This window comes from Artemia sp. Qi Xiang Cuo, chromosome 16, assembly GCF_049724085.1.
Source record: "Artemia sp. Qi Xiang Cuo chromosome 16, ASM4972408v1, whole genome shotgun sequence".
NCBI lineage: Eukaryota > Metazoa > Arthropoda > Branchiopoda > Anostraca > Artemiidae > Artemia > Artemia sp. Qi Xiang Cuo.
The window spans coordinates 27,234,048-27,257,105 of record NC_142809.1 but is presented as its reverse complement, the minus strand read 5'-3'; the positions used below and the strand labels follow the sequence as shown (position 1 = coordinate 27,257,105).

Genomic DNA, 23,058 nt, shown 5'->3' with positions numbered 1-23,058 from the left:
TATTAGTATTATAAAGGTCTGACCAACTTTCACTGGTCAGCCATGATCCAAAAGAAAACAGGTCTGTGTCAATGAGGGGATAGTAAACCCCAATAGGGGGAGCAAAGGAATGTTCAATGGCTGAAGATGGAGAAAAAAGAAGACCATAGTGGTAACTATCTTATAGTGGAGAAAGTGCTTGTGGGGAGTTGTAATGCTTACTCATGTTTGAACAAATAACATCCAGAGAGGTGTTACCTTTTGTTGTAGATATTTCAAACAGTTGTTTAATATTAAGAGAGGACCAGATACAGTCTATCCTCAGGTCATTCGCATCGCCAAGTAAGCAAATACCAGCGTTCGGATACTTTGATAACACAAAGCCAGCATTTATAAGAAATTGTTGTATAAATTTGCGTTTCTGGTCAATACTTTGGTTAGAGGAATGATAAAAGACGGCGGTTACAATTAAATTGAAAGGGCGGGGAAGTACTTTTGGTCTAAGGCTCAGCCATAGAATTGCATCATAATCTGATAAGTTGGGGGAGGGGATGAGTTTAGGTTGGAGGTTATCTCGGACAAAAATAATATACCACCCCCTTTTTTCCCGAGAGGATGATTTGGAGGGAGAAGCTGTATAAAGTGAGTATAATTGCTGATTTTTAGGAAATCTGGGTTCTGAGACTGAACCTCTGTCACAGCAATAATATTAATTTTATGAATTTCGGAGATGCTCACGAGTTCGGTAATTTTATCAAAATTCAGGCTCTCAGCATTGGTAAGTAGGAAAGTTAAACCGATTTGGGTACTGGGATTTTTTTTTTCAATTCGGGATGGAGTTTTTTGGGGTTGAAGTTTATGAGAAGGATGCTGTGGGTAAGGGGGTGGTTTTGAGGCATTATTAAAAGGCGGGACTGGACCGGGCTTGAGAGAAAAGGAGGACAGCGGACAAATTATGGGGATATTATTAAGTTGGGGTGGAACTACGGTGGAATTCGTCTTACTATTTGAATTTTTAGAAACTCTGCATGGAGGTGTTACCTATGGATCGTTCTGCCTGCTTACTCTTAAACCAGAGTCATACTGGTAGGGTAGCCAGGGGGGATAAAGTGCAAGGGAAGGGATAAAGGTTTCCTGGTGATCTGGGAATAAGTCACATTGGGAGTGTTCTTTATAGGGGGGGGGGCAAGATGATGGTGAGGAAGAGAAGTACGGTGGGTGTATCTGAGAGGGGAGGGGTCGGGTTTGTTTCGGCAAATATCGGGTAAAGTCCAGAACCGGTCGGTAACTTCTTGGACGCACGTAGAAGAACGGAGTCGAAAGGAAGTGGATTTTTGGGAGGAATATGAGTGAGAGGGGGGGGGGAGGGTCCGAATTGAACGAAGTGATGGTGGGGTTTGGACTGACGTGGCCCGCGTAAGTACCTGGGGCGGTGGATTGTTTCAAGGGATGGATTCCTGAGGTATACTGCTCTGTATTGAGTATGCAAGGGGATAAGACTGAAAGTAGAATAGAACATGAACTAGAGAAGGGGGGGGGAGGTCGCGAATACTTTCGGCGTCGCCCTAAAAAAAAACGTTGGGTTTTAAACCTGCGCTCCAACCCTGAGGATGCATGAGCAAAAGTACACGACTTATCAATACAAGATAAAACAGAATACAGATCAACGTGGTCAAAAATACACTTATCAGACACAAAAACTCCCGAAATAAAATGACGACAAATATGTAGAAACTCGCAGTGTTTGCGAAACTTGCAGAAACCACTATCAAAATGCTTGCAGATCACATTTTCCTTTCTGCTTATTTTAACATTTATTTCCCTTTTATCCATCAATTTCGTAATTTTTTCAAAAATGATAACAATGCCATCGCCTGGTAATGACTTTTCCATAACCTTGTTAATCCCTTTGTTTAGTTCATTATCACCTGATGATTTATGTAAAAAAACCGGAAGTCACTGGACTATTCACGAACTCAAAGGCGTTATCAGTAGTCATACTACTCGTAGGTATTTGTATGCTCTCATGGGATACTTTGCAATTAATGCTGGATTTGCTGAACTCTGATAATTGATCCCCTAGTGTAGTAATAATTGCTTCGTTGTTTTTTAAGTCCTCTTGTAATTTGGTGATTTTTGATTTAAGGGTTACTTGATTGTTTTCTAGATTGTAGAGTTCATCTTCCATAAGAAGGCGGTGGGAATTATGGGAGCTGATATTTTCATTTAATTTTTTAATTTCCAGATCGCGTTCATGGAGTATATCGTTACCAATTTTTGGGTCATTGAGAAAAATGTCAACTTGTTTTTTCAAGTCTTCTATCATGGGTGCCCATAAGCTGAATTCCCGGGGGGGGGCAAACGTCGTCTAATTGCTACTTTTAATGCTATATAATAGAAATCTCCGAACAAAAATTATAAAAAATAAGGCAGCATCATTCAGCCAGGGGGGCGAGAGCCCCCCCCCTACCCCCCCCCCATATGGGTGCCCATGTCTTCTATGGCTGCTTCTTGGTCTGAATTCTTCTCTAACTGTAAATTGTATTTAGCTCAGAGATCAGCCAGCTGTTTGATATGTTTAACACAGTCAACAAAAGGGGGGACTTGAGAAGCTTGATTTTTTTAAACTGATTTTGAGGTTGTAGGTTTTGTGACAAACTTGGGTGTAGAGCGTGGTTTAGAGCCAGGGGTAGAGAAAGTGGTGTTAAAGGTGGTTCAGGGTCATCATACAAAGAACGGGGGGAATGGCAGTTTAAACATAACCACATTGTTCTCTCTCCTCAATTGAAATGCCTGCACACTTTTGATGAAACCACTGTTGACACCGACTGCACTGCACTGTTCCACTAGCGGCACGAAGTCTGCATTCTGCGCATGTGAATTTCATGGGCCTTGACATAATAGTGAAACAAAAAATCCAGATAATATAGCTCGAAACTGAACTAGGTTTAATATAGCACTATATAGAATATAGCACTAGGTTTAAAGGATTTGGTTACACTGGATCCTTGATTTAAACAAGAATAGTAAGTTGGTTTTCGTTAATTTTGAAGTAAAATCAAGTTGCCATCAAGCCATTGGCCAATTGGAGACAATGCCAAGACAGGTACTCTAAGAGGAATAATCATGAAAAGCCAAGTCTTTGTAGAAAAACGTGCCATTTTCAAATTTCCTATGGAAAGCAAAGCTTGCTTACAGGACTGTCTAGTTGAAACTATTGAAAATGTTAACTGAAAAATGAAACTATTTAAGGAATTGATCGCAGCTCTTTATCCTAATTCCCTTACCTCAATTAAATTGTACCTCAGCTATGAATCTGCAATTTTTTTAGAAATATTATTCATTCATGAAGCTATATTTCGTGTAAAAAAGGAAAAAAAAAGTCTGGGAAATTCCTATTTTATTTTAGAGACACGTGGGTAATAATATGAATTTGGGACTGGAAACCATTGTTGGAAATCCTTTCCATTAACAGCCTAGATTTAATTTCCATGTCTAGTAAATTCTCACAACATCATTGGAAATCAAAACTAAATTTCTTTGCCAACATAGAGAAAAACTTGCAAAAGTCAATATTTAACTATTTTCTTTTTGTCAAAATGTAGAAAGGCTAGATCTGTTGTCAGAATGTTTAAAGTCTTAGAAGTAGGAAAAAGGTGCAGATCTGAGCATTTATATTGAATTCAGCCTTAATTTCAGATTTAAGTCCATTCGTGAAACAATAATTTATCTAGCTAAAAAACGTTCCAAGATAACAAAAGGTCCTCTGAACTATTGATGAACCTTTTTCTGTTGGTAATGAATATAAGTAATTCATGCAAAAGTTTTTTTTTTTTAATAATTTTGTTAACTTAAAGGCTAACAAAAACAAAAGAAACAGGAAGGTTTGTAAGGAACTGCATGCAGCACAAACATCTTTTCTTTTTTTTATTGAATTTAAAGAAAAATTGTTCCTTTTGACTGAATCTTAAGGATTTTTTGGTTTTGGTATTTGATACAGCCTGAAACACTATAAATAGAAGTAACATTATTGGATATAGCCCAAAATGTCGCATGCGTTTGACTACTTGTATGCTTGCTTTTGATATCCATATTTTCTTGTTTAAACCATATATGCAAAGGAATCCTGACTGACGAGTGAATAGTTCTACATAATTTAGCAATTCCTTGGGTTTTAGCTTAATTCTGGGTTAAAATTGGACACGGTCTGGACCTATTTGCATAGAAGCTAATCTTTATTGCCTTGAAACTAGAAAAGTAGTTAAAAAGTTGCTTGAAAATACCTCGCTAGACCTTATTAATCCATCCCTTAAAGTTCCACTTCTCCTAGAAAAGACATTTTACAAGTATGTGAGAAGTTTGTGCTGGGAAGGGAAGTTGGTCAGGGCCACCTCTATCCCTAATTTTTTGGAGTTTCTTGAAATTTTACCAAAGGAAAGGTACAGATATATATATATATATATATATATATATATATATATATATATATATATATATATATATATATATATATATATATATATATATATATATATATATATATATATATATATATATATATATATATATATATATATATATATATATATATATATATATATATATATATTCTCCAAAATCTTCCCCAAAATGAATGATTCGTATTAACGTGGGATGTACACAGTGGGTGGTGGTGGGGCCTCTCCCATCCTCATAAATGCTAAATTTTTTAGAATAACTTGGTATCTCGTATTCAAATTTCAATAAAACTACGCAAATGTGCCTAATGTTAACAATTATGTATATACAGAATTTGATTTTAAAGGAGGTTTTTGAGAGCCTAATTTACTTTCAAGAGCACCCTGAACAATTTAGGATAATGTAAACATTGTGTGAGGGTACGCTTGATGTGCAACTGCTCAAACAAGTACCCGAAATTATCATTAGGTTTCCTATACCTCTTCCGAAACTTTTAAAACACCAATGTCTAACTCCTATACCCCTTCCGAAACTTTTAAAACACCAATGTCTAAAGACTATACACTACGCCACCTTTAAGACTCGTCTTTCTAACCTTTTAAACTGTTTTCAACTGCCAAAGAACTCCTTGTATCTTAGCTGTTCTTCTTTTTATATCTCCCCTGTGTCCAGTTGCCTTGATGGTAATACCAACTGTGTAAGAGAAACTATCCACTTTGTCAATTTTCTTGGTACTTAATATCCCCTCTTCATCTTCATTTATTCCTAGTTCAACCAGTGCACTCGTTTTAAAATACGTATTGAAAACTTCTCTTACACCCTGGACTCTGAAAATATACAAAAAAGTATTTATTTTGCCAACATGTTTGTTTAGGAGAGTTCAGTCTTCCCATTCAGTAAAATATACTCACCGTCTTTCTGTAGTTCCTTTTGACAAAATCAGTCAAATGCACCTTAGTGAGCGCAGTTATTTTTCAGTATAGCTTAATAAAAAGCCAAGTTTTAGCACAAGAAACATGAAAATTTAGGAATTTTTTTCAGATTCAGAATTTTTTTTCATTGTTACAATTCAGCGCTGTTTTTAGGGAGATATTGTCAGAAAACTGAAGGAATCTGGTGCTCAAGACTCTGATGTGAAGAAGGCAGTTTCTGAATTGAAAACAAGAAAGAAAATTCTTGAAGGTAAAGAATTAGAGTTAGCACCAATAGGATTTGAGCTGCTTGATCGAAATCGATTGGAAGATCTTTTGAAGAGGAGGTTCTTCTATGTCCAATCTTTTGAAATATATGGAGGTAAGATTACTCAGCTTCTAGTTGAAAACATTGAAAAAAGAAATCATAGCTATAGACCATGTTCATTTTGTAGTGAGTTGTGTCAAACTTGTTGTAAATGTTGGAATTAAATATTTATAAGGCTTCTGCATTGTTACAGACATTTGTTTTCGAATGATAGAAACCACAAAGAAAACATTGAAAAAACTAATCTAATGAATAAAGTAGCACACATTTTTCATAATTAGATTTTTTTGAAGAAAGCAATGAAGGCTCAAACTTACTTAAATATGTGGAAAAGAAATTGGATTGCTCCAATTTTTCTTCCATGTATGTGTTGCACACTAGTGTGTATAGAAGGCTTCAGTCATATTTCAAAGATTTATAAAAGAGTGATACTAAAAAGTCTTTAATAAGTTCTTGTTATTTGGGAGGAGGCTGGATTTAAATAAAATAAATATATACAAAACTTGTAGTGTCAGCTGAATAATGTGGATTTGTCTTGCTAATTAATACAAATTATAATCAGTAGGTCTTTGTGCTAGAGCAGAGGTATATAACCATTGTAACAATAATAGGAATTTGGGAATTCAAAGGTCTTGAGCCTAAAAACCACACACACTAGGTAAGCAATTCAATTGTTGACTTTTTCAATGCATGTTCAAAATTTAGGATGTCTAGCTAACTAAGCTAATTGACGCCCCACCAATATAGACTAACTATATCTAAATCAAATGTGTCTTTTATCTAAATTTGTTGCTCTATTATAACCTGGAGCTCAAGGCATTAAACCGTCTTCGCTAAAAAATTGTTTTAACAGTTTTCCAGGCTATTAAAGACCAGCAAAGTTTATACCATAAAGCTAAAATTTAAAATAAAGAAAAATTCACTATATACCATCTTATTGACAAGTAAAGAATGTTAATGAACTGGTGACGAGAACGGTTAATGAACTAAATGAAGGGAACTACTCGTCTTACGGGAATGGCTCTGTTCAATCTTTCCACTAATTTGCAAAGACTGAGGATAACTTCACTCAGTGTGTTGTAAACCTCTGCTCCAGCGGAGTAAAATTACTACGCTGCTACTCTTCAGGTAATTTTGCTGTTTTCAGTAGTTTGACTTCACCAATTGTAACATATTTCTAACAAATGATCAGCAATCAAGTAATCGCAGCATGAAGGTACTAAATTATGTTATTAATAATGACATATATTGAGTTTTAAATTATCAAGAAAAATTGAAAAGGTGACCTACGGTTTCCCAGGATTAGCAACTTTAAAAAATGTACATTAAGTGATACAAAACAGAAAATGATCTGTAAGGTGCTAATGAAGATTCAGGAGGTGATATAGTGTATTCGAGAGACGAAAAGAATATAAAGGTGTTGAGTTTCCGATGTAAAGCATACTGAAAGGAAAAATATAATGGGTAGATATTTATAGGATAAGAAAGAGGAAGTGAATTTTCATGCCAAAAGAAAGCAGCCGTTTGTGAATTTTTGTTTGTCGTTTGACACGTAGTCATTTTATCAAAGAATTTACGTTGGTCTATTCATGAGATAGTGCTGTATCAAGACATAGTGTGCTATTTCACAAAAGAAGAAAACCCAAAGTGCTGTGTGACGGGATAGGGGTGAGTGGCCTGATGCATGAATTTTGCGAGTGTAAATGTAATTCTGGAATTTGGAAACAGATGTTTTAATGTTTTTAGCGACCATGAAGTGGTTTTGGATTCTGAGGAAGATAAGATAAGGTTAATTAAATGGAATGTAGTAATTCTAGGAGGTGAGACGAGAGAGCTAGTTCTTGTGTTAATAGTGATGAAATTGCCTGTTTGGAAAAGAAGAATAAAAGGAGAGAAAGCATTGAGTTGAGAAGGTTTGGTTTTGGGTGTAGAAGAATGATAGTGCGTATAAGTGATGGTGAAAAATGGAGGGGGCAAGTGGATGTTCAGTGGATCGAGTTTAGCATATAATATTTGATTAATGTGAGTGTAGGAAGGTGTGAATCGTGTATGAGAGAGTGTAAATGAGTAAAACAGCCTTGCTTGTTTTGTCTTTTTTTATGAAGTTGAAAAAAATTTGTTGGTTGTTTTTTAAATAGCAGCAGAACTAGGGTCTTTAGAGAAAATCTTAATGGTGAATTTAGAATGTGTTGTAATTATAACCTTTTTTGTGTTTTTGATTTTTTTTTTCGTGGTTGTTATTTTTATTATTCTCCTTTTTAAGATTAAATTGGTTTCTCCTTTTTGTGTAAAAGACGTGACCGACCGCCATTGGGAAAAACTAAACAGTAGATAAGAGAGTCCACCGTAAGAAACGTTTCCTGTGGTGGGAGACAAATTCCATTACAGGAAATATTTTTTAGTGAGTTTTAAGTTGTCATCACTGAAAGGAGTGGAGGCGGTATTTAAAAACTATTTTTTTTTTAGAATAAGAAAATAAAAAATATATTAATTCTAAATTGCTGAGATGCAAATATGTGCATAGGAATTTATTTTTAAGGATGGTACAGCTTTAAAAGAGCACCAGAAATAGATGAATAACACCAAAATAAGAAACCACAGGAATATTTTTTTTTTGTAAAAATTAGTATCAGGGGGGGGGGATTAAACAGCATGATTCCAAGGCCCTTTTACTGTCCACTTCTATGTATGTTCTTGCTAAGATAAAAATAACTGAATATACAGTTTATGTAATGCAGTCGCTGAAATCTTTTAACTCATCAATCCCTCCTGTGTTGAAGATATTATAGCTTTGCTGATTACTGTTACTAACTTAAGCTATTTTTCATTTTAGGCATAGCAGGTCAGTTTGACTTCGGACCAATGGGTTGTGTTATGGAGGATAACTTATTAGACGCATGGAGTAAATTCTTCATCCTTAAGGAAAAAATGCATAAAATAAAATGTGCTGTTGTAACGCCTGAATCAGTTTTGAGGTAGAGTTTCCTACCAGAGCTAATTTATCACAGTTTTCTTCTTCGAGATTATTCCAAAGAGCTTAATAGATCGAGTCTCCTATAACAATATTGCCAAATTTGTGCAGTTTATCCTGCTTTCAAATCCAAAACCCTATAAATTAAATTTGGTTGTCAAAATAATAACCTTTACCAACTTGGATATAATCACGAACATATCAAACAAGTAATACAAATGTGGATATAGTTGAAGCACACAGATTTTTCTATATGCTACCCAATTGCTCTTTATCTCTCAATAAAAACATTATAATTAATGACCCATTTAGCTCATTTTTTGGAATTCAGATTTAAATATAATTGTAACATAATCTAAATATAAATCAAATTACTGTAATTACCTGTTATTTGTATTCAATGAAGTGTAGAATTATTCAATGGACGTGAAATTTCCAATCCGAATTGTGAAGCTTCAGAATAGCCCCACCTACACAAATATGAGGGTTTAATAAGATATAGTTACTTGCTTGTGTTTTCACTTTACTTCTCGCACCTAACCTATTGTGCCTCGTTTACTTATACAAATTTAGAATTGAATAGCACCACTAGATTGTAGGTATAGTTCATTTTAAGAAAGTTGGTTCCAACCTATAACCCTATTACATAAAATCTTCAGTGGCTCTCTAATCCTTTAAATACCTTTTACTCATTAATTCTAGTCCTTGAACCTAGTTAAAAGAAGTTTAATTTCTAAAAATAGTACTTTCACTATTTTATCTCAGACTTGGGGAAAACTATACAGATCTTGTAGCCCCCCGTCTCATTTGCTTGAAAATTCTGGCTGCATCTGGCATTTGAGTTCAGATTCATTTATCGGGATAGTTCTTAGTTACTCATTTCTAGTTACTCATTTCTTAATGTACAATAAAACTTCAACATAAAAGACCAGTTATATAGAGAAGGAGGTGTGCTTTAATTTAATCCTATTCAATATAATGGGGGTTTTTTTAATTAGATTTTCTTTTAGAAAATAAACAGCATAGTAAACTAGGCTAGTGGGAGTTGAAGCATTAGTGCTTCAACTGTAACCAAATTTTTTTAAAAGAAAATTTGGCTCTCTGGAATCTCCCCGAAAATTGATAGTCACGGAAATTAACAATTTGTATTTTACGTCAAAGTTCTCTGAAAATTTCAAAGATCCTAATTTTCTTATGAAAATGTTCAGGAATAGTTAAAGCCTTGTCTGAGTAGATTGATTAGTAATTTTGTAATTTTTGGCAGTGAGGCATAGTTACGAAAGTTTGATTTTACAAAAAGGAAAAATAAAGTAAACGTTATTTATAAATTGAATTCGAGTGGTCGGAGATGGCGTGATTACTCTGCGCCGAATATTTCAAACAGCCAGTGACACTCGCATTAACGTGTACAACCTTAAAATGACAGTCTTAACAATAGAAACGGTATTTTTTAGCTTTATCTAGGTTTCAATCTAGCATGGCTTTGTTATACAATTAGCCATGTCTTGATGCCTACTGCAAAATACTTGATTTTAATTCAAAATCAACGGACTCGGTCGAGACCTTTGGCCTCGACCTAGTTAAATCGATCCTGTATTCAGTATATCTTATTGCAATCGACTGCAGTTCATTTGTGCCACTGAAAACCAATGAAATGGGTCTCATTGGCTATCAGTGACGTAAATTAATTACAGTCGATGCAAAAAGCTGTACTGAACCCGAGCAAGTCCATTCTGGCCTTATTGAGGAACTTAAGTTCGAGTTACGTAAAAAACTAGAAATATCTTTGGTGCTTCATACAATGCTTTTAAGACATAACTTACCGTTCTTTTCTTGTCATTTTTAATTTGCTGCTCTAAGTTTGCCCCCAAGCTTGTAAACTTTCACAGGTCAGGCTGATTATCACATTTGTAATAAATTGAACTTTCAAACCTTTACACGATTATAAATTAGTATTTAGAAATATAGCGTTGTGTATCCGACGAACATATGTTTTAGATATAAATAAGGAGAAGTTTGCTAGTATGTACTGCTTTTTAGGGCGTCTGGACATGTTGACAGATTTACTGACTTGATGGTCAAAGACGTTAAAACCGGTGAGTGTTTTAGACTGGATCACCTGATCAAAGAAGAGTTAGAAAAAGTCAAATTGGACAAAAGTGTGACGGCTCAAGTTAAAGCAGAATGTGAAAATATTCTTACCAGAGTATGTTTTGTATTTTACACTTTTAAAGAGAATTGAGGATTATCTACAGAAATAATTATATAATAATAATCTGTATTTAAAAGCCAACTAAAGCCATATACAAAAATACATACTAAAGAAAAATTACACTTCATTTGACATCCTTCCCATCAATACAAAATTTCCTACTGCCACAATATAACGGGGAGTCCTAGACCTCATTAACTCACAAAGCAGCCTATCTTCCCCCTCCTGGATAATTAATCCCAACCCATAATCATTTTCCCCACATCTCAAGCAACTACACCCGGCCTCCGGACCTTTCCTCATTTTCCTTGCAAGCTTAGCATAAATTGGAAGACAATTTGCTCGAATCTGAATCCAAATCCTCAAATTCTTAATGGGCAATCCCAGCTTGAAATAAAACTCCTGACCAAAATTCTCTTTTACTTCTCTATACAAAGTAAGACTCGGAGATTTGTCCACAGCTGCTTGCCATAGTTGCACTTCTTGGTCTTCAAGTCTTGAACTAAATTCCTTGAAGAACTTTTCATGATCCTCTGGCCCTTTTCCCTTCTCCCACGAACTTGAAAATCCATTCTCATCTAATATCCTCTTGATTTGTGCTGTCCATGATGTTTTTTTACACTGAAGGAGAAGATTTTCATATGCTGCTCGGGCAAGTCTAGTCTGGGGACGTTCTAGAAGTCTTAAACAAAATTTGATGATTTGGGTATATCTTTTCAATTTCAGGTTAAATATACCAAGATCACCTTTTAAAACTAACGTATGTGTTGTATTGTGTAGGCCGAAAACTCGTTTATAATATTGAAGTTCAAGGGTTTCTAGTTGCTTTGCCGGCTGATACCCCCATATTTCTGATCCGTAATGTAAGATAGGCATAATTTTAGTATTAAATATATGTTTGTGGAGGCTTAGTTCACTTATTTCTGCTATTAGTGTGCTTCTGTATATACCAAATAATGCATTTCTTCCTTTCTGTGCCATTGTTGTAATATGACTCGTCCATTTTCCATTTTGACAAAGGATGAAACCTAAGTATTTGGCCTTTTCCACCACTTCCAGCATTTTTCCATTCAATAAAAATTGTGGTGCTGATTCCAAGGTTTTTTTGCTAAAAATCATGACTTGGGATTTCGTGACAGTCACCTCTAGTTTCTTCTCTTGTAAATATTTTATAAGGAGACTCAATAGGGTTTGTAAATTATTATTTGTCTTTATCAGTAATATAATGTCGTCTGCAAATAGTAGTATTTACATATTCAGATTTCCCAGTCGGAGAGTAGGTGCCCATCTTTGTTAGACATAAGGAACAATATCATTAATAAACATAGCAAATAATTTTGGCGAGAGTGTACTTCCTTGGCGCACGCCCTTTTTCGAGAAAAAAGGCAGAGATATTCCCTTCCTAACAACTTTTACAAAACTTTTATTCAATGAATACATAGATGATAGAATTTGTAAAAAAAAGGGGCTGGTAGGCCTAGATTTACTAATACATTCAACAATAAAACACGATCTACACTATCAAATGCTGATTTCAAATCAATTAGGGCCACATATAATTTTCCTTTACCTTTGCAGTGCTTTTCTACAAGAGCATATATCTCGGTATATCCAAAATTTGGTCGAGCGGGGGGGGGGGGGTTAACCCAGGATATGCACTGGGGGAGACTTTCTTCCAGTTGTGCTATTTTTGTTCAAACGTCTTTAATACAAACAAATCACAGCAATTGTACAAATGCACATTTAAGGCATTAATTTTCAGGCTTTTTTTGTTTTTGTTTGTCAAAATGAATAATAAACTAATATAATTAGCAAAACACCAGTTTTTCTGTGGGTATGAACATATTTTTTCCTATACAAGAGCCCCCTGTTGCCCTGTGATACGCCCCGTGTGCATGCACATTACTGGTGAAGGGGATTATCTATAAGACCCATCAATATGAATTAATCCATCAAGCGCAAAAATGACCCGTCAAACGCATTATTTATAATGACATGATTTGTTTTTAAATATTAGGAATTATTGACAATTACGCATTATTTATGATAATGTATTAGTCACCTACGATGTAGTGCAAAAACGGCGTATTATAGTATCTTGGCGTTGGGAGGTTAGATAAAGGGGGGGGGGCATAAAGGGTGACGGAACTTTTTTATATAAAACAAAATTTTGGATGATGCCAAACCTTACTAGATTCATTCTGATCTATAGAACTTTTTTTCCGTGCCATTGCTTTGGTTGTTTAAAAAGAAATGAAGAAAAAGAAACTGGAAGATTACTTAGACAATTAAAAAAAAGTAGAATGTTTTATTAAGGATCCTCATAAGGGCTTTCTCTGCTCCAGAACTCAAATATCATTAATGGTAATCATTTATTCGCTATTTGTATCGTTCCAAGGCAGCAGATAGTTCAAAATTATAAGCGATTTGAATTATTACAAGTGTAGAATCGACTACAATGGTAGGCCTTTTTTGCATTAAAAGCATTTAAGGGGCTAAATGTATTGTCCTCTGCCAATTTGGACTGAGGGAAATAAATAATTGTAGACAGTTTTGGTAATTAAGTTTTGAAACATGCACTCAGGGTAACTAAAATCTAACAAACTGAACCAAAACATTGAAACCAATAAGAAAATCGAAAGCAAACCATGGAATTCCAGCATAAAAACCTATCCAAACTAATTCAAAGAAATTCCTCGTATCCGCAGCACTTTATGATGATCATTGACATGCTAAATACTGCTGATAAAATTGGGTTCACGTTGCCAACTAACATGAAAAGCAAGTGCCCCCTATTAGTCGTTAGCGTCTCTGGACGCATAATTAAGTAATAATTTATATTCAAGTCTGGGCTTGAATCAGTAGTATTGCTGATTCAGCAGTTAGTATTGTTATTATTCAGCAGTGCTTCCACACAAAAATAATTTTGCATGTTGAGATTAGCATGAAATAGTAGCCATCATTAAGGGTTAAAGATTCCTATGCTCGAGGTTATTTGTTTGGTCTTACGTTGAATTGTTCTTATTTGTGAATATAAAAGAGTTGTGATTTACTGTCTACTTTTTTAAAAAACAGACTATTGCAAATGAAATTGAGTAAACTTTAATTGTACTTTGTAACAACCCTGAAGCTTATCGGAAGTGGCCAATGGAGAAACGTTTGTCAATTTTTGGTCAATCAAGTTTTGGTACCAAGTTATTTTAACTTATAGTTTTGTGCTTTTGAATTTAATTTTGAATGCTTCACAAAAGCCTGTCGTCTAAGTTAACTAATTTTCTTTTGGTGACAATCTAACCACAGATTCAAAAGACACATTAAAAAACTTACTAAAAATAACCGAAAAATTAAAACAAATATTTGTAATGTTTTTTTACATTCAAGGGAAAAATCAGATTTATTTTGAGGAAACATTAGATTTATTTTTAGAAAAAATAAAGAGTTCCTGCAAAATCTTGCTTTTTGTCTTTAGTAAATCTTTTTTCCAAGGATAGGAATTTGGACTCTAATATTACTCCCTAGAATCATTTTTCAAGCTACAATTTAAAGTACCAATTCCCTATTAATTATTATTATTATTATTGTAAGCAAACCTCAAAAAGCAATTTTCTTCTGGGCGCTGTTAAAAACTGCAAAATCTTCCACTAAGCCATATTTAGTAAGAAAGAAAACTGGAAAGCAAACACAAGTAACTAAACGTGCATAAATAGTCATAAATATCTTGGTTTTTATAATTAATAAGTGCCAGTAAATTCTAGCTGTCATAGCCTGAAGCAATCGCTTTATATTATTACTTGAACTGCCTGTTTTTACAATCTGAGTCAGTTGGTATCTGATAACCAAAAGGATAATTTTTGTTTCTTTTTATGGCTAAGGCAAGTGAATATTGCACACAGTTTAAAGAGATAGTTTGCATTTTATATCTTTAATTAAAAGGGGAAGGATTTTTGAACGTAATTTGGCAAGTACGTCTTGTTTTGCCTAATGGTGAGGGATCAGGTTGAAGATTCTTGGACTTTTTTCCTGAAGGGGGGACACATAATCTTGTGTTGTTTGAAGGAGTAAAATATTTTGTATCTGGACCTAACGATGGTTTTCTTGTTGTCTGGACCGAGTATAATCTACGCCTACACCTCTTATACTTATCGTCTGACGCCTTGTCCTTCCATAAAATACATAAAAAAAAGTAATTTCGAAAACTAATTCTTTTACATAAAAGCAAAGCTGTGACAATTTTTTAAAAGAAACAGAAAAGAGTCTGGAGAACGCATTCTGAAAGTCCTCTGACGATCCTGTATCGCCATCCGTATTATTTCTTTAATTCTAAGTATATTTTACATTAGTAAATCTGATTGCTTGCAATTAGAGAAGAGCTCTGATTATAATAGAATATTTTACTTTTGAGAGTGTGAGAGGTCTGTTATTTATAAATAAAAGGTTAATGACGTTGTCTGAATAACCATCCACAACGCCTAAACTATTTTCGACGTAACACCTTTAATTAGATGTTGTTTTCTTAGACCACATGCCTTTTGTATGACGAACAAATATGATTTCAAACGGGGATAAATCCATTTATTTACACAGTGAAATAAAGGCACAAAAGTCCAGATATTTTGATCACGTATCTAGAAACCGTGTTCAGTAGAAATACTAAAATAATGAAATTGAAATCAGCATATTTATACACAACAAAATAAATAACTTTTTGGGTCATTCACAAAATAATGAACTTCCGGATTATTAACTAGATTATTTTCAGAGAAAGTTCATTGACAAAGTTCATTCAAAGTCTTGATGTAAATTTGGTTCTTTAATCTTGCCCAAATGTAAAACAAACTTCCAATGAAGGTTGCAAAGCCTTCCGTGTATTCAAATTGCAAACTAAATGTTGAGTTTATAGCTGTTTACTGGGTTGGTCACATTTCCCCATGTGTACGATGTATTTTCGACGTAACACCTTTAATTAGATGTTGTTTTCTTTGACCACACTGCCATTCTATGACTATAGTATAATACTATAGCATGCACAAGTCTAAACTCATCAACTTACTCAAATTAGGTGATCAAATGTATCGATAGGAACCAATCATTTTATTTGGACTGTATATAAGGAATGGGATGATGTCAACATTTTCCAAATTTCGATATGATTCCATTCCTAAGAATACTTTTATTTTTCGGTATTTATAACAACTGCGAGGCTTCTGGTAGTCAAATTACCTAATCAAGCCTATATTATCTATGGATTTTTCGCCCTTATATCGATTTCTTCTTTTTCTTATTTAGCTTGACGGAATGACCAAAGAGGAAATGACTGTCGTATTGAGGCAGTTTAACATGATGTCCCGTAATGGAAATGATTTGACTGACCCAGTCGAATTTAATCTAATGTTTCAGACTTCTATTGGTCCAACGGGTCTGATTCGCGGGTAAGACTTTAATTCAGTCTTTCCATTGATCGTTTGAAAGAACTTATTAGAAATAAGATCTTGGAAATATTTCTTAGAAGCTTTATAGAAAAATCTTGGAAATAATGTAGCCTCTTAGTGACTACATTAATGGGATCTTTAAAATGGACTAGAAACACTAGTTTCCTTAAATTGTCTCAACTTTAATTTCGGAGGTTGAAAATATAACTATTTTATTATATTTCTATTTTTATATCAGGATTATCACAAGACTCGATACAAATCTTAAAGTGCAAAAACCCTTCCACAAAAAAGTGGGTGAAACCGTTCAGAGTAAATTGGTTTATGGTAAGCTTAAGGCTAAAGATGGAAAACAAATTGTTTGACGGCTCTAATTTGGATGCTCTCAAAATAGTAGGACAAAAGAAAGGATTGGCATGTCTTTCGATTCCGCTAAAAGAACTTTATTATAAAACTGGAACCCACGGGTCATAAGCCTTTTGGCTATTTATTTGCAATAAATCCCGAATATGTGACAACAATATGTTATAAAGCTAATGTCTTGTAAGTCCTGTCAATACAGGAGCATTAATGCGACTCTTCGAGTCCTTTCAGGCATCACTTATCCGCTTAATATTACATTTCCTGGTTGTAATCCGTAAAAGATAACAACAAATACTTATCCGGCAACGCTTTAGGAAACTAGACGAATAACAACATTAGTCACGTATACAAAACTGTAAACATAGCTTATCTGTGAAGGTATGCCACATTTCACAATTGCTGTCCCTTTTTGTTCTCTGTATAGAATTTCCATATTTTTTTCATTTTTGAAAAGATTAAATTTTTTGTTTGTATATAACGTCACAATTATCCTGCATTTTTCAGGGTTAACAGCTGTAACTTATCCAACAATTAATCCAGACCGTTTCAATTAGTAATTGTTCAAACCTCTACTCTCATTCACGTCTCGTGAAACGCTAAAGATAAGTAGTCCAACTTGTCAGATAAGTAATCTCGGAATGCTCGAACCAGCTCATAGTTCCATATCTCTGTGAGTTTAGATTTGACTCTTACGCTTTGTCAAAAATGTAATTAGCTCCGGGTTTAAGAGACAATTTTGTCTTATAGCAATTATACAATCAAAACTACATTTTGCTATTCTAAATCATGCAGTGTTTGTCTAAGGTGACTTAATTTAACTTGGCCTTAATGTGTTATTTAAATTGAAATAGAAATTTGTTGTTTATAAACCTTTATATTTATTTAAACATTGGCCAGCTAGTACATTCTGGAAGTACAGTTACCTAGCTAGGTCATCTAAGGTGTGTATAACAAAATGAATGACTTTCTTTTTGTTGTTGATTTATGCTCTGTTAATTCAAATGTGACAGCTAGTCCTTTGATTTAGACTGATTTATCACTAAATATTTTAATCCCAGCTGATATAACTGTTTCTGTTCGATTTGAAGGTCTGATCCTGTATTTATTGCGATAAAATGGTACAGTATATCTGAAACTGTGATAGTAATATAGGAGGTAACGTATAGTAATAGAATAAGTAATGTTCATGGGTACTTAAAAAAGGTCTTGTTATTAAATTGTCGTTTACTTTCCGAAGTCTATTGTATGAATACTATAATTCAACAAATTAATTAGTCGCTCATATTTTCATTGGGACTCTGTGAGACTGGGACCAGAGTCTCAGGTTTTAATTTATGCTTTAGCTCTGTGTTGTAGGCTACTTTTTTGTAGATATTTACGGCCTGAAACTGCGCAAGGCATATTTGTCAACTTTTCCCGTCTTTTGGAATTCAACAACGGAAGACTGCCATTTGCGGCTGCACAAATTGGACCCGCTTTTAGGAATGAGATTTCACCACGTTGTGGCCTTCTGCGAGTCAGGTAGAGCTAAACATAATTTATTAGGTTATATACTATCACCAGTGACTGGATGATTTTATTGGGAATGAGAATGTGACAATCGTGGGCTTTCGAGGATCGGAATGGAATAATTTTTTCTGATTCTTGAAGCTATTTCACTGTACAATTCACCGTTATATAAAAAGAACTTAAAACTTTTTTTTGAAATAATTCAATTGCTTGAACTTCCCGGTGCCCAATAATAGTCGTTGTAGGCAGTGTAATGCTTAATTAGCCCTTATTCTGAAGCACACGGATCGAATAATAGCCCAATGATCGCTAATGCTTAGTATTGCATAAGAAAGTTTGGTTATGACTGTAAATAAGAAAGTTTAGTGAGACTTGTTTCTCTGCTTTGTTAAGTTAACAAAGCTTATTTTTTTCCATTCTTCCGTGAAGTTCGGGTAGTGTCTTTGTTCAGTTTTGTTGGTAATATCCTTTTTTTTTACTAAATTAATTTTTTCTGGGGTACCTTGACCACGGTGGAACTGTTTAATATAATTAAACAATATCCATAACTACGACCAGGAACGTACACACAATTTTAACCTGGAAGTGGTATTCTTTTATGAATAGAGTTCAGCTTCAAAAAATAGTAAAATTATGTAGAAAATATTAGATATTTGAAGGAAAACTGCGCGTATTACAAAAATATCGGCGTTTATATATGAAAAAAATTATACTATCATACAACTTGGGAATCTTTATTTTTCTATATCTTTTTTTATTTGATTTTACTGGGTCGAAAAGTTCATTTTGCATCTGTTTTTTTATTTTTGCCTTGTGTAAAACTCATGATATACGATATGATACTATCAAATAAAATTAATCTGACATCCTAACATTCTTGATTTTCCTATTTCATCACTGTTTTCATAACACCAGACGAATCCTCTAGGACCATATTCCCAAAAAAAATTCTTCAAGTGTTTAGAATGCTCCAGAATTTCTCTTATTTACACTGTTTTGTTTTTCTTTCGAGTCCCCCCCCCCACCTTAAAAAAATCGCATGTGTTCTTGGATGCAGAATGAACTTTTTGAGCTTGAAGGGCCTATAATGTATGTTTTAATGTATGGTGAATGGATCTTTTTATAATAAACTAAGTAAATCACTGGAAATAAGATGCTTCCAGACTGCACAAAAAATCAATAGAAAAAGAGGTCCTTTTTTGCAGCACTCTGCTCGATCAACTTAGTTTTCTAAGTGCAAAAAAGTTCTACAAATTTGTTGAAAGATATATGCACTGATACTTGCTTTGGGCACGCAATAAGGGTTGGGGGGACTCAGGGACGGGCCTTTTCGATTTCTTAAGGTGTGTATAACTATCGCAGTTGCTTCACAGTTGGGGCCAAGTCTCTCCAAGACTGGTCACTATGAATTGAGAAATGTAGGCTTAAAAACGCAAGTTAGTCCTATCCGGAGAGTCATATTTTATCAACTGTGGAATAAATGGTTAATTTTTAGAATGGGAGATTTCCCCGTCCCCTCTCCCATGTCAAGCTATACTTGGAATAGAATTAATTATGCTTAAAGAAAAAAAAATATAAATCGTTGGTATAGTCAGGAGGCACATCCAATTTTAGCAGACGAAGGAAGTACTCCCGCCATTTACGCGTGCCCCAGCCATTTAAACATTTGCCTCTCAATTACTTGAACTATCTGTCTTGGCTTTTCTCTGTCTACAATTATCCATGTCTTGATGCAACCTACTGCAAAATACTTGATAACTTCATAAAAATAAGAGACAAAAAATATAATTATAAAAATCAGTAGTCGAAATATAGCCGTTTAGAGGGGTCAGAATCATTATTTTGTGGTCCTCCTAGCTATATCACTAATGAAGACGATTTTTAACTTCATGATATGCCATTACCTATATAATAATTACTAACTAATATGAAAACTAATAATGATTATGATTTCGTTATTAGTTTTTGAGGCTGAAATTCAGAAACAGTAAATTATTTGATAATTTGATTGTCAGTTGTTCGATTAGAAACGCGCCTACCACTAACTTGATTAGGTACTGTGACTGCGTAAAGTAGTATAATTTTTTACCGATACCGTGAAAAAGAAGGAACATGAGTATTCCTGGAACCAGGAATTGTCCCATTGCTGACAGTCATGCGTCAACATTAGACTTTCCTTTGGGAGTTGAAATGTTTGGTGGAGCCTGTGAAAAGCATGCATTTTCCAACGGAGAAAGTTTCAGGTCTCTTTATGGTTCTTTGTTGTTCAATACAGTAGCTTAGCTAGAGGGAGATGCGGCTGTCTCTGAACGCTGCTTCTGATGAGTGCCAAGCTTTTTTTTGCCCTTCCCTCAAATGGACTTAAGTTAAAATTTCCAAATACAATATAAACATGCTCGCGCTTTACTCGCTGATTCATGATTCTGTAGCGTTCTGCATTATGTACGAGTTTAGGCTGAGTGGGCAAGGGGAAAATAAATGTACAGTCCTCAAATGCACTCATTTGGTCAACACGTATTATTTAATACCGAGAACGTTTCTCTTAAATTTCCAGCCTTACCACCGTGTCGACTGGTCACTATCATTGAGCTTCAATAAGAAATTTTGAATTGCTATTTATGGCACAGGTATTTATGTAAAATCAAAATTATGTTTTAACGATGTATCTTATGTTCAGCTATTAGCCTTCTTGAGATACAACACATCCCTTGGGCAACAAGTTTTTAGTGATTCCAAATTGATTTTCTTGGATTTTATGGAAAATGATTGGGTAATGTTGTATTCCGAGCAAGACTAAATCATAAAAAGGACACGTAGCGAATTCACAGACTTTATCTATCAATGCACTATGGTCACTTAATATAAATGATTGTTATAACTCAGTTTTTATTTTCATATGTATAGAGAGATTGGTTTTTATTTGAAGAGCTGCGTTATGGCTGTTTAGATTCAGTTAATCTCCTGAATTATCCTATACTTTCTTCTATCGTTTCTATCTTCTAAACATATGACTAAACTGGTCAATTCTCAGTTGCAAAATCCCTGAACAGAAAAGGTTCTTTGTTTTGTTCTGAAACAACAAAATTCCTCTTCTCCATTTTCTTAAATGCACCATGGATGTACTTGCAGGGAGTTTACAATGGCTGAAATTGAAAATTTTTGTGATCCTAACGATAAATCTCATCCAAACTTCAACAGTCTCAAAGACATGGAGATTTCATTATATTCAGCCTCTGCGCAGATGGAGGGAAAACCATCAAAGCTGATGAAACTTGGTGATGCTGTCGCTCAGGTACTTTTATGTTATATGCTTTTAATTTTTCTGCTCAATCTTGCTATTTTTCATAATGTAAAAAGTCTTGTTGCTCTTTCTATTTTGAAATTGGTCATTATAGTATAAGGCATATCTTGCTCAGAAAAAGCTTAAAATTCACCTGCAAGATGTGCCATTAATTGACAGAGTTGTAATGGGTAATTTATCTTATCTTAGATGTAAAAAGAGGTTTGATTTAAGAATCCCCAGTAGTTAGGAGAATGGAAAAATAGTCTGTAAGGACTCAGCTCAATGTTTTTTATTTTTGTTGAGCCCCCGCCCCCCCCCCCACACACACACACACAAAATTGCTACCCATCACTGAGGGTAGCTGTGAAACACCTGAATAAAGTGCTGGGAGGCTCCTCCAATGTTAACCCTTAGTATTCTTTCTCCTGGAAAAAAATTGACCTAAAATTTGTCCTTTCTCTGTTTATGGTCTCACTAAAACAACCTATAATCCCTCCGCTCAAGACCAGACGTATGCCACGGAAATCAGATTTTGTTGAAAGTTGGCTACTATTAATGAATTAAAAGTATAGCTGTAACTTATTATGAAGTTGATAATTATTTCTAAGTAGAAATTTAGGAAAGCAATACATGTGTGAATTCTCATCAAATTTGAACGACTCATAATAATAATTTTTCTGAAGTTATTTAAAACGATTTGTTTTGAAGGGGGGGGGGGCTATTAAATTTGTTTTTTTCTTTAGTAATAAAGCGAACGTGCTATGTTTTCTTATGTTCCCGAAACACAGCTTTGCAGGTATATCCTTTTTTTCTTACTTCCCATTTTTGAGAGTTTCCAGTTTTTCTTTTGGGAAACAGAAACAGTTGATGCTTTTATAAAATAAAATAATATATATAAAAGAAAAGTCAATGTTTTCAACTTTTGCTTCTGAGCTTGGTATAGCTACTTTACCATTCTAAGCTGCCACGTTAAATTTTTATTAGGACTTTTTGCTGCATCCGAAATATAATAGTTTCTGTGGCTTAATTCACTCTTATTCTTTTAAAGAAACTAATTGACAACGAAACCCTTGGCTACTTCATCGGAAGGATTCACCAGTTCTTAATTATGGTCGGCGTGGACGAAAAAAAGTTAAGATTTAGACAGCACATGAGTAACGAAATGGCGCATTATGCCCAGGATTGCTGGGACGCCGAATGTCTTACCTCATTCGTAAGTTTCAATTTCAGTTGTTATTTAATCTTCAGTTCATATAGATGGCATCTCACACAAAAACTTTCTCCGCTTATGACTGTAGATCTTCCAAATTTCAAAAAAATGAAATCAGTATATATATATATATATATATATATATATATATATATATATATATATATATATATATATATATATATATATATATATATATATATATATATATATATATAAAAGCAAGTCACTAAGAAGAATAATCGTTTAATTTGATCGAATAGATTAAGATAAATCGTTTTAGACTAATTACGGTAAATTCAAATTTATCTATGTTCTATATAGGTGGTATATCACACGAAAACTCATTTTTCTTCAGCAACAGCCGATTTTAATACGTAATTACTATATTTTAATTAAGCTTCT

The 23,058-nt window shown here is 34.2% G+C and overlaps 2 protein-coding genes across 2 annotated transcripts in view; one reads left to right on the top strand and one right to left on the bottom strand.

Moving 5' to 3' along the window:
- Positions 1-2,305, bottom strand: part of LOC148942739 (diacylglycerol kinase beta-like) — a 40,538-nt gene extending 38,233 nt beyond the window's left edge. Inside the window, exon 1 of the mRNA XM_089102345.1 lies at positions 1,930-2,305. Within this exon, the coding sequence (XP_088958471.1) occupies positions 1,930-2,305 (376 nt within the window). The remainder of the gene's footprint in view (positions 1-1,929) is intronic.
- A 768-nt stretch (positions 2,306-3,073) lies between these two features.
- The window catches only part of LOC148942738 (glycine--tRNA ligase-like), a 50,839-nt gene continuing 30,854 nt past the window's right edge, over positions 3,074-23,058 (top strand). Inside the window, exons 1-8 of the mRNA XM_089102344.1 lie at positions 3,074-3,085; positions 5,523-5,730; positions 8,510-8,651; positions 10,688-10,853; positions 16,146-16,288; positions 18,023-18,172; positions 21,290-21,452; positions 22,492-22,656. Coding sequence (XP_088958470.1) covers positions 3,074-3,085; positions 5,523-5,730; positions 8,510-8,651; positions 10,688-10,853; positions 16,146-16,288; positions 18,023-18,172; positions 21,290-21,452; positions 22,492-22,656 — 1,149 coding nt within the window. The remainder of the gene's footprint in view (positions 3,086-5,522; positions 5,731-8,509; positions 8,652-10,687; positions 10,854-16,145; positions 16,289-18,022; positions 18,173-21,289; positions 21,453-22,491; positions 22,657-23,058) is intronic.